At 43.7% G+C, this 12,500-nt stretch overlaps 1 protein-coding gene across 1 annotated transcript in view; it reads left to right on the forward strand.

Moving 5' to 3' along the window:
- The first annotated feature begins 5,252 nt into the window (after positions 1–5,252).
- The window catches only part of LOC143287588 (uncharacterized), a 13,494-nt gene continuing 6,246 nt past the window's right edge, over positions 5,253–12,500 (forward strand). Inside the window, exons 1-6 of the mRNA XM_076595697.1 lie at positions 5,253–5,361; positions 6,081–6,958; positions 8,132–8,349; positions 9,543–9,604; positions 10,475–10,610; positions 12,368–12,464. Of these exons, the coding sequence (XP_076451812.1) occupies positions 6,089–6,958; positions 8,132–8,349; positions 9,543–9,604; positions 10,475–10,610; positions 12,368–12,464 (1,383 nt within the window). The 5' untranslated portion in view covers positions 5,253–5,361; positions 6,081–6,088. The remainder of the gene's footprint in view (positions 5,362–6,080; positions 6,959–8,131; positions 8,350–9,542; positions 9,605–10,474; positions 10,611–12,367; positions 12,465–12,500) is intronic.

Below are 12,500 nucleotides of genomic sequence, written 5' to 3' on the forward strand. Positions count from 1 at the left end.
CTTTGAGAGCTTATCATGCGTTTGTTTACGTGAACGTGGAAGTTAAGGTACCGCGAACTCTCTCTCTCTCTCTCTCTCTCTCTCTCTCTCAATGGCAGACGTGACTAACTGCTTTTGTCAGTTTCTCTCTCTCTCTCTCTCTCTCTCTCTCTCTCTCTCTCTCTCTCTCTCTCTCTCAATGACCGACGTGACTAACTGCTTTCACATCAGATGGCAGTAACTTATCATCTGTCAGTCTCTCTCTCTCTCCCCCCCCCCCTATCTCTCTCTCAATGGCAGACGTGACTAACTGCTTTCACATCAGATTGCAGTAACTTGTCATCTCTCTCTCTCTCTCTCTCTCTCTCTCTCTCTCTCTCTCTCAATGGCAGACGTGACTAACTGCTTTCACATCAGACGGCAGCAACTTATCATCTGTCAGTTCTGTAACAGTAATGATTGTCTGCCTTCTCTTTCATACAGCTCTGACATACCATAGGGTATGCGGGGTAATGTCACGGGGTTCGACAGGTGAGTTCTTGCGACTTCTCTAAAGCAGCTGCATGGTTGTGCTCTTTTTCCAATTCTAGTTCAGTCCAGATAACATTAGTTAGCATATACAGCTGTATTTGATTGAAAAACTTTCAGTGTGAACCAAAGAGCCTTTGATAACAGTATTTGAAGGCATTCTGAAAATACTGATGGCGATGGCGGCCGCTTTTCCGGAACTGAAAAAGGGGCCAAGGATGATAGAAGTTTCACGTGTTCAGAACACGGGGAGATCAGTTATTTTTGTTTTGTTTTGTAATACTTTGCGGGTAAACACACACACACACACACACACACACACACACACACACACACACACACACACACACACACACACACACACACACACACACACACACACACACACACACACACACACACTGACACATAAAAACACGAGAGACAGACAGACAGACAGACAGATCGATAACCCACCATAAGCAACCAAATCTCAGCTGGCACACCACACTAACCTGACGGGCCAAAACGCACATAATAGCCTACGTAGCTATAGGCCTACTATATAAAGTAGTCTTTATAAACTGGACCAGCATTTCAGTTAACTGGATGTCTACGTAGCTATAGGCCTACTATATAAAGTAGTCTTTATAAACTGGACCAGCATTTCAGTTAACTGGATGTTGTTGTGGGGCGGAGTAGCGGGACTGCTACTTGGACATCATTATGCTCTTTACATAATTACATTTTGTCCAAGACAGGCGCCTTGGAGAGAACACTCCAGATAATTATACTATCACACTTTTACCGTCTACGAAGCGAACTAAAGCAATATCAAATGAACTGAACATCAGAATGCGAGCTGAGTGGACAATGTATACCTTATAGCTCCTCAGCAGGAGATGGGACTACCTTTATCGGACATTGTTGTGGATCTAGGTGACTTCGGTGTCAGTTCCAGGATCGTATCATCTGCAGAGAGAGCTACATGGATCTACAATGTATACTCTCGTGGAGCTCATGCCCATGTCAGTGGTAATGCGCCCGACTTGGAAACAAGTCCAGGACTCCCCCCTCCCCAACCCCTTGAGGCCCCATGTGCAGTATGCACTTAGCGCACGTAAAAGAACACACGGCAATAGACGGGCGCAACAGCCGAATGGTTTAAGCGTTGGACTTTCAATCTGAGGGTCCCGGGCTCGAATCTCGGTGACGACGCCTGGTGGATAAAGGATGGAGATTTTTCCAATCTCCCAGGTCAACATACGTGCAGACCTGCTAGTGCCTGAACCCCCTTTGTGTGTATACGCACGCTGAAGATCAAATACGTACGTCAAAGATACAGTAATCTATGTCAACATTAGTTGGGTTATGGAAACAAGAACATACCCAGCATGCACACCCCCGAAAGCGGAGTATGACTGCCTACATAGCGGGGTAAAAACGGTCATATACATAAAATGTTACACGTCTGTCTGAGTGTGTATGTGTGCATGCCTGATATCTTATTGAATGACACGGGATACGAATGATGAGCGCCCAGTGGCAGCCGTCAGTCGGCTCTACCCAGGTAGGCAGCCTGTTGTGTAAATGACCCACGACCCAGTGTTTGTAAAGCGCTTAGACTGAGCTTGGTCTCCGCACGAGGATAGGCGCTGTATAAGTATCCATGTCATTCATAGTTCAATCACCATCTCTGGCGTAAGAATCATAACTGAGAGATGAGCAATGAGGGAATATACCCACGGCACAGAACAGCCGGGTCGTCACAAACTGACCCCTTTCGTTGCCAGTATGTGTTCTTGTTTCCTTAAGTTACCGAACGCTTACATGGATTACACTGAGGATATTTAACGTGCGCATTTATTTTCTGCGTGCGCATACACACCCAGATTCAGTCTAACACGGGACCCTCAGATTGTAAGTAGGCTGTTGCACCTTTAAGCTATGAGCCTTACGCCCTCAGGTCAAGTTGTTCACAGCTGGGAGCTTGGTGTTGTGAAGGTTTCGTTACTCGAGTGCGTGGAGTCCTGGGTGTCTGTCCGAGTGTCAGGTCCAATTGGCGTTCCATGGGGGAGCCGTCCTGGCCTCAGGGTCTACCTCACCAACACCTCCTACAACACAAAGCCCCAACACATAATCTGGAAACGCCCAAGGCTAAGGAACTGGCGGACACAGCTTCATATCACCTATGGCACAAGACACACTACACACCACTGACAGTGTCCGTCAAATTAATTAGCTGACTCACAGCTACCAGTGCGCAGACTGTGACACCAGCCAAGGTGAAGTCCAGCCCAGAATTGAATCCACCATTCTTTTTCTTATGTGTTCACAACGGCAACTCCACGTTGACTCGTTCAAACGACTAAGTTTTTACATGTCTCACAGGTTTTACTCATAGACATAGATATGCATCTCGCCATTTAGGCATCCATACACTCGATCTGTTTCTTACGAGTGGGTACATGGACTGGGCATGTTTACGTGATGTTTCTATAATTAATTAATTCATTTTTAAATTTGATAATCCTTTTAATGCCTGTGTGGATTACGGGATGCAATTTACTGACGGATGTATATCATATCTTCTGAAGAAGAAGAAGAAGTTGAAAAGGACGACGACGACGACGACTTCGACTGAAGAAGAAGTCAGTAGTAATATACTGGTTTGACTGAGGCACATGTGGTGAAGACTCGTACTAATCCTTCAGCATACAAACTATACTCTTCTAGTTCCACTTGACGACCAACATCATCATGTTGATGAAAATTGTCGTTTTGTGGGAGGTTGCTGTTGGTCGCAATTTAATTGGTCTGCCGATGGATGTACTATCAACTGATAGGGGAGATGGGGCGCAGTCCACTGGTGTGTTCGCGTCTCCAGCAAAGCCAATCCGGCTACCGTAGCGGTCCCCGGAAATACACCCTACCGGCCGTACACACATAGCCTTCTACGACGGACATTACTTACCAGTGGGGAAAAAAAGGGGGAAGAGGTGGGGGGCTTGTTGGTAGGCAAGGGTGGGAGGGTGGGGGGTGGGGGGGACTAAACGTAAGTGTTGGGGAAAATTGGGGGGTGGGGTGTGTGTGTGTTAAAGCTACTCTGTTGTTTCACAGGCACGAGGCCAGTCTGGACTTGAAGCAGTCCAGCGACTCGGCTGTGACAACCTCCTGGGGCAGTATGTTCCATTCTGGGATGGTGCAGGGGAAGAAATACATCTGTCTGTACTGCGCCCTGCAGGCAGGGTTGTCGTAGTTGCAAGTGTTGTTTTTTCTTGCTAGGCAGACTGACTTGATGGAAATGAGACCATGGTGAAACTTGTTAAACGTCTCCAGCCGAGATTTTCCCCGTCTGACTTGTATAGGGGGTACCACTGAGTTGAGGGAGCAAAGAATGGAGTTGATACACTGATCAGTGACGTCCGTCGATGTCTGTTAGTGAACCATCTTGCTGCTCGGCGCTGGACCTTTCCGATGGCCTGAATGTCACTGGCAGCTCCATAGGGATCCCACATAGACGCAGCCGGTACTCAAGGATAGGTCGAACAAGGGCTTTGTACGCAATTTCCTTTGTCTTCTTGTTCCTATCAGTCTCAGTGATCGGCCGGTTGCGCTGAAGAAAGCCTAGGGTCTTGTTGGCTTTGTTGGTCAGAATTGATGTGGGATGATCCCCAGCGCAGGTTGTCACCCAGTCTTGGACGTTCACCAGCACCAGCTTGACTGAAGACTACGACTATACTGATCACTGTCTTTTAAAAAATGGAATCCGATTCCGACTGATCAGTTTTCGCATTCAAGATATATGGTATTCTTAAAGTCTTATAATTTCAGTTATAGTCGATTTTGATCTTCACATTCAAGATATGGTATTCTAAAACTCTTATATAGTTTCACAAATACCGACATCGAAAATTGTCCACCCCTCGACGGTCAACACATGTGCAGACCTGCTAGTGCCTGAACCCCCTTCGTGTGTATATGCAAGCAGAAGATCAAATACGCACGTTAAAGATCCTGTAATCCATGTCAGCGTTCGGCCGTGGGTTATGGAAACAAGAACATACCCAGCATGCACACCCCCGAAAACGGAGTATGGCTGCCTACATGGCGGGGTAAAAACGGTCATACACGTAAAAGCCCACTCGTGTGCATACGAGTGAACGCAGAAGAAGAAGAAGAAGTTCACCCCTCATAGTATAAAGCTTTTCAGTTTACAATATGAGTATTTTTGCTTTACCTTCCTCATTGCTAGAATTCAGGGATAAAAATGATGCCGGCAAACCACTAAAGTAAAAAGACTACAGTACAAACGAGAACTAAGGGACTTAAGTGGAGAGGATATTTTAAACTGAAACGTCCACAGCGGCCGGGACTTGCAGCACGAGGCTTAAACATAATAATTATCCTCAACAATTCGGCTTCTGTTTCTACTTCAACTGGTATTACTGTTGCTGCCCGCCGCCGCCGATGCTGCTTCTCAGTACTGTACTACTACTTCTTTGACTCAAGTATTGCTACTCAGTCTCCGGAAATAGGTATGTTATATCGCTGGTCAGAGCAGAGAAGGGACTTAATTCAATCAAAGCACGAGTTATAAACATGTCTCCAATAAGTCCGACTACAACAACAACAACAACAACAACAACAACTACTACTACTACTACTACTCCTACTACTACTACTGTTCCAGTGGGACATAATTTCACAGGGGAAAGTTTTGACGATGCTGGCAATGATTGTCACGTGACAACAACATATTTTTCAAAATGGCGAATTCGATCTGGAGAGCAGAGCAGTTATAACTGCATGCTGGACACACGCTATTTGAACGATTTACTGTTGATGTTTACGCAGCACTTACCCACAACGTTGGTAAGAAAATATTTAGCTGATCCAGATCATACTATTTAACACAGCTGTGGAGTTACTTAAAAAACAACAACAAAAAACGGCAAAAACCACTTTGCCGCTTGCTGAAGCGTGTCAGGACACATACCATTTTTGTTTTGGTTCGACATGTTTTGTTGAGCAGAGAATGCAATCATACACTTTAGTGTATGAAATATATGAAAGATAGATAGTCCATCACCCCACCTATCCACTCCTCATCAGAGTGCAGTTTTGCACCTTTGTTTCATGTGGTCAAATGGATCGCATTCAAACGTGTGAAGTGAGCTGAAAGGCGAGGCCCAACCTAGTGTGGTGCAATCAGTGGAAGAAACTTTGTAAGAATTAACCCCAAGTTACATTTACTTTTCACTGAAAGTACCCTAAAATTAAATACCAGCATTTATTGGCTTAGGGCTGATTGTGTGATTGATAATATCAAACACTGCTACACTTAGCAAATGCAAGCAGACATGAACATTGTTTAAAATTGTGTGTGTGTGTGTGAGTTTGTGCACAAATATAAATACAAATTTGCACACACACACACACACACACACACACACACACACACACACCAGTAATCAAAATATGTTAATTTATGAAAGGATATATTTGATTACTTTAAAAAAAAAATATATTTGTAGAAAATGATATTTCTCACATTGCATCCAAAGTGACCCAGTTTCATTCTGTGGTTTCAGAAAACAAAATGGCAGCAGCAGATCTTCAGAGACAGTGTCTGGACCTACTACAACAACTAAAGGCAAACCAGGCCACCCTTCGGCAAGGTTTAGGTTGCACTGCAGGAGTGTCATCCTCTGTGGACAATAATCTGGAGACCCAGCAGTCAGACAGGAAACCACAGTATGCCAGGCAAAAGTTGAAGAGCATCATCAAAAACAAAGATGGAGGCGCTACTGGAGCTAAAGGATTTTACCCCATCGCCAATCCCTCCACAGAAGCAGTCGCATCCAGTGAAGCTGATTTTCCAAAAGAAAAACCAAATGCCACTGCTGAAGAGAAATTACAGTCAGATAAAAATGAAAGAAGGAAGCTAGTTCAAGGGGCAAAGGATGAACATTTGGACACTGATACCTTGCAGGACTATTTTGGATCCAGAACAACAGACAGTTTCTTGCAAGGCGGCACTGATAGTTTCAGTGGACCTACCTCTGCTGAAGACAACACTGACCCTCACCTTGCCAACAAACCCACCACCCCAACTTCTGTGCGACGGCGAAGAATAATCGACAGAAATGTTCACGTGGATTCTAAACTCAGTGATGCCGATTTACAAGAACTGGAGAGAAACACGAGAGGACTGAATTTCAGCTACTCCCAGACTTTGGATGGCGAGGATAGAGAGAGTGCTACTCAGGTGGACAAGCCAATGGAGGGCACAAACACAGAGAGAAAAGAGGCAGAAGACAGAACCGAGGATTCTGATTTGACGTATCAGAAATACCTAGTGGACACCGGAAACAACCGTCAGCTGAACAATTTCATCAGGGACACTACCATCAAGCCAAAAACTATACTGAACTCTACACAGTCGTTTTCCAGTAGCTACAGCAAACAGGTTAGTGTAAAATGTTCCTCATTTTGAGATACATTTGGACTCTCCATCATTGATTTTAGTGTAACATCATCACCACTTCAGTTTTATTATATGTCTTGATCTCCTTGTGATAAGATGTTTTTAACTGGTATACTGCTTATATCAGACTGGGCATGACGGTTTCGTCTTATTAAAGGAGTTATATGGTAAAATTTGTCGCGTTTGTATTTTCCACATTAATGTCCATTTGAATAGATAAATGAGTCATGCATCTGTTGATTTGATTTGTTTTTCTTTAAGGTGTGTGTGTGTGTGTGTGTGTGTGTGTGTGTGTGTGTGTGTACTGAAAAACAATTATTTTATAGCAGAAGACAACACGTTTTATGTTGTCATCATACTTGTAAAATGTGTACAAGGGGAAATTTCTTTTCTTTCTTTCTTTCTTTCTTTTCGTTTCTTTCTTTTTCTTTTCTTTTATCTATCATGATGATGTTTTGTGCCTCTCATAGGAGGGAAGTATGAATCATAGGCATGAAATTTAAAATGATAAAGCATGACCTGATGAAGTCGCCCATACCTCACACTCACAACATGCAGATTATATTTATACCATGTGATGTACACTCTTTCTTGCATGGATGCACAGGATAGCATGTGCACTTTACATGCTCGCAGGCGTACATGTACATTAGCACACATACACACACACACACACACACACACACACACACACACACACACACACACACACACACAGACTGATACACACACTTGCAAACAACCACATGTATAGTGACATCCTGCCCCACACACATACACATACACATACACTATTACACACCCATACTTATTTACATGCACTACCACTCTCACTCACCCATCCGCTCACGGACAAACACATCTGACCCCCCTGCCGACCCCCACTAGACCCCAACCCCCCATCATACACACACATACACACCACAAAACTCACCAGCCCTCCACATATATACACACACTGCCACACCCCCATACTCGAGTACACACACAAACACATACACACGCACACATCTGCACACCCACACACCTGCACACACACACACACAAACACACACACACACACCTTCGTCCCACATCCAAAATGAATGACATCGCCCTGGCAGCCCCTTCACACACACCCACACACTGAAGTCGAGTGTGATGTTCTGACAACAGGGTCCAGGAGTCAGCTTCCAGAACTCCTCCAACGCCAGCAGCGCCACCGCTTTGTTTCGCAGCCAGGCCAAAGAGCGCCACATGCTGGGCTACGACTGGATTGCTGCCCTTGTCAGCAACGACACAGGGCTCATGGATGAGAGTGAAAGTTATTTCCAAGAGCTTCGCGAGTTCCGCCGTAGCAACCGGGATGAGTGTTGCAACGACTTCTACATGGAGTAAGTCATGGTTTCAACGTGAAAAGTAAATAACTAAATGGTTAAGGAACGGTTTTTCGTAGAGAGTCTGTATGTTGTGAAGATGATCTCTTAACTTTTTGTTTGATAATAATCTTTGTTTTGTGAAATTTTGTTTGGTCTAAGTCTTATACTGATTCTGTCGAAGATTAAAGACCAGTTTTTGTTATTTTATATTGTTTCTGAGTAGTTGTTTTATCTAAGATTTCTCATGAGCCTTTCATATATTTAATGTGTGTTTTTCTTTCATTTTGGATATTTTGTGCAAATTAGAACTGGCGGTGGTGTGGTAATTTGACATTGATTTATCACTTCGCTGTAGTAGTGCTCACTTTCAGTAATGACCACATTGCATGTTTGTTGGACGGGCGCAAGGGCTGAGTGGTTAAAATGTTGGACTTTCAATCTGAGGGTCCCGGGTTCGAATCTCAGTAATGGCGCCTGGTGGGTAAATGGTGGAGATTTTTCCGACCTCCCAGGTCAGCATATGTGCACACCTGCTTGTGCCTGAACCCCCTTTGTGTGTATACACAAGCAGAAGATCAAATATGCATGTTAAAGATACTGTAATCCATGTCAGCGTTCGGTTGGTTATGGAAACAAGAACATACCCAGCATGAAAAACTCCTGAAAAATGGAGTATGGCTGCCTACCTGGCGGGGTAAAAATGGTCATTCACAAAAAAATCCACTCGTGTACATACGAGTGAACGTGGGAGTTGCAGCCCACGAACAAAGAAGAAGAAGAAGAAGAAGCATGATTGTTGCAATGTTCCATTCTTTTTGAGATCACATGTGTGCAGGTTCAAGCTTCTAGTTGATTTTGAAATGAAATACTAAAAAAGACAGAAAACAAAACATAATTACAGATACAGATGTAATATCAGAAAAAAACCCACCGTAATTATAGATCTATATTGATGCATTGTAATCTCTTTCTCTCCCTTTCTCTCTCCCTTCTCTCTGTCTCTCTCTCACTCTCTCCTTCTCACTCACTTTCACTCTCTCTGTATATATATATGTCATCATCAGTCATGGTTGGGCTTCCTAAACAGATGCTTCAGAAGAGGGATTTCCATTTCCTAAGTTGCTTATCTTGATCGGGTTAGTACAACATAAATTTATGAAGTAATGGCTATTCTATTTCATTTATCATTTTTTGACACCTGTTTCCAGGGGACCGTTCACCTTGACACAATCTGAGCCTCCGGCTGTGGAAAAAGCAATTAAGGAAACAAGTGAGTAATAATGCTGAAACAAATTCTCTGCTTTCTTTGACTATTTTGTTGTAATAATTGAGTGACGAAAAATGCCCCTACTTTCTTTGATTATCTTGTTGTTGTCAGAGAAATCCTACGCCTCCCAGAGTTATTATTAAAAAAAAAAAAGCTTTTGTAATTATGAAGTGACTCTGCTCTTAATTTAGTTCACAGCAGACCATTAATGCCTGACTTTTTGTTTATTATTTTGATGTGTGCTTATGATATGGTGATTTATGAATGATCAAAATAGGAATTTAATTACACATACTTAACTGTGACCCACTGGTACAGACTCTGGCAGGGGTCTGGATTCCTGTCCTGTCCAAACTACTAGTCTGCTATGCGGAGAAATCGAAAGAAGCTGCGGCAGATAGCCTCCCTTGGTAGTTACCTCCCTTGTGTGACCGGAAGCAGCATCCTCTTTTCCAGCAGCCGTCTTGGATTTCCAGACCTGTCCTACATTTGTGGCTAAGTTTTTTTTGTGCATTTTATATGTTTCTGTCCTTTCATTGACTCCTTGTCTTTGCATGTAACCATGTTTTCAAACAGGATACACGACTGCGTCGATCGTTTGGATGCTCAGCCCAAAAATAAGCCCAGATCGAACTTGATCGGCGCATAGGCAGTCCCCTACCATGGGCGCTGCCAGTACGATTTCCTTTTAAAAAAAAATTGGAGGATGTATCATATGATCCAAAATGCCTTGTGGTCAATAAAGTACGGTACCTGTCAGTTTGACATTGTCCCATAAGTTGGTCATAACAAAACCATTACCTAAAACTGGACATTTGTAGAAGGGTACAAGATTTCACTGGGTGTGTGTGTGTGTGTGTGTGTGTGTTCCAGAGGTGCAGCCCTACACGGTGAACGATCGGCTCTTTGCGGTGCCGGTGACAGAGAACCTTTTGGGAGAGCCGCTGGACCCAGGCAGCAAAGACAGGGGGAAGGAGGATCCCACCCAGGACAACCCCAGATTCGTCAGGTGTGTTGAAAGTTAAAGCCTTTTACTGAGCAAAGTGGCAGAATAGTTAAAATGCTTATCTGCCAATACAGTGTGTGTGAGGGTCTGGGTTTGAATTCTACTCTCGCCTTTTCCCCCAATTTTGACTGGAAAATTAAACTTGAGTGTCTAATCATTCGGATGAGATGATAAACCAAGCACGCGCTTGGCATATTGAAAAAGAAACCATGGCAACAAAAGTGTTGTCCTCTGGCAAAGTTTCATGAATGAAATTCACTCTGATAGGTACACACATATATGATGCATGCACTCAAGGCCTGACAGGTGCATTGGGTTATGCTGCTGTCAGGCATCTACGTAGCAGATGATGTGTAGATTATATGGATTTGTCTGAACGCATTGACACCTTGAGAAGCTGATATTGCATCTCTTACGGCCATAGGGGCAGTGAATTAACATTCACTGTGTTTAGGGCTTAGCATAGCAAGGCTGGTCCCAATCCTGTCCTTCCTCCAGTTTTACCTTAATAACAATAATGATAATGGTATTTATATGGCGCTGAATCTTGTGCAGAGACAAATCAAAGCGCTTTCACACCAGTCATTCACACGTATGCGTAACTCTAAAACTGTAGAAACTAAAGACAAGAGGCAGGCAAGGGAGGCTATTTTGGGAAGAGGTGTGTTTTAAGGCCAGACTTGAAAGAGCTGAGTGTGGAGACTTGACGAAGCGAAAGAGGAAGTTCATTCCAATTGCAAGGTCCAGAGACAGAGAAAGAACCTTAGACTACAAAATGTTCGGTGCGTGCATGCAGAGAATTGAAAGTTGAAAAAAAAGGTTGAAGATCCCTTAGCCTTTTATGGTTATGGGGGCACGCAATTCATATTCACTCTGTCAAAGGCTTGGCATTGGAAGGCAGTCGCAATCCTCGCCTTGCACCGTTTTAACCTTCCCTGACTGAAGTTAGGTACCCATTCACACCTGGGTGGAGTGAGGAAAACCAGAGGTATGTTCCTTTTCCATGGACACAACACCTTGCCCCATTACAGCCTCGAACTCTGATCGATGGTGAACATTGGATCAGAACTCCGATGCCAAGCAGATTTTGCCATGGTGCTCTGTGATACTAATTAACAAAGTCTATGTCACTGCGTTCAATACATCCGTCAAAAAGACAAAGACACCGAGTGATTTACATTCAGGACAGTTCTAGAGTTATGTGCATGTACTACAAGAAAAGAGAATTAAGTACAAAAACTGAATTCATGAAGGTTTTTTTTTTTTTTTTATTTTTTTTTTTTACTAAGTTGTGGTCCTGCTTAAGAAGTAACCTCCTTTTTGGCTGAATGCATAAAGACCTTTTTTCCCCCCTAAAGTTGAAGTTCAGGTAATAAGTAAAGCATTTTATACAACAAATTCACCTTTCATTTTCTTCATCGCTTTTAACCATGTGATCATACAATCTTGCATGGCAGGTAGACACATTTCCAGTAACTGGAGGTGTGGGGGGGCAGTGTTGGTGTTGTGTATATAGACCAGTCCGCACACTTTGTCACCTTGTAACTGAATCTATCGGCTGTAGCTACTTTCGTTTTCTCCGCATAGGTGGGTAGTAGTTTGCACAGGACAGGAATCAGACCCCTGCCGGAGTCTGCACTAGTGGGTCACGGTAAGTATGTTAATTAAAAGTAATTTTAGGAAGAAAATTTCCTTTATGTGTGTTTTTTGTGTTCATGGTGGGGTGAGACATTGACATTTTGTGCCTGTTCTCCTTTCAGAGTCAGCATTCCCCGGGCCACACTACAGATGCCCTACAAAGTGCGACCTCACCGCCGGCGAAGTTTTGACGCCAGCGATAGCTGTTCGCTCACGGATGTACGTTACTGGCTGAGTGAATGGTTTACCTTTTCT

Source organism: Babylonia areolata, chromosome 11 (assembly GCF_041734735.1).
Source record: "Babylonia areolata isolate BAREFJ2019XMU chromosome 11, ASM4173473v1, whole genome shotgun sequence".
In the NCBI taxonomy this organism is placed as follows: Eukaryota; Metazoa; Mollusca; class Gastropoda; order Neogastropoda; family Buccinidae; genus Babylonia; species Babylonia areolata.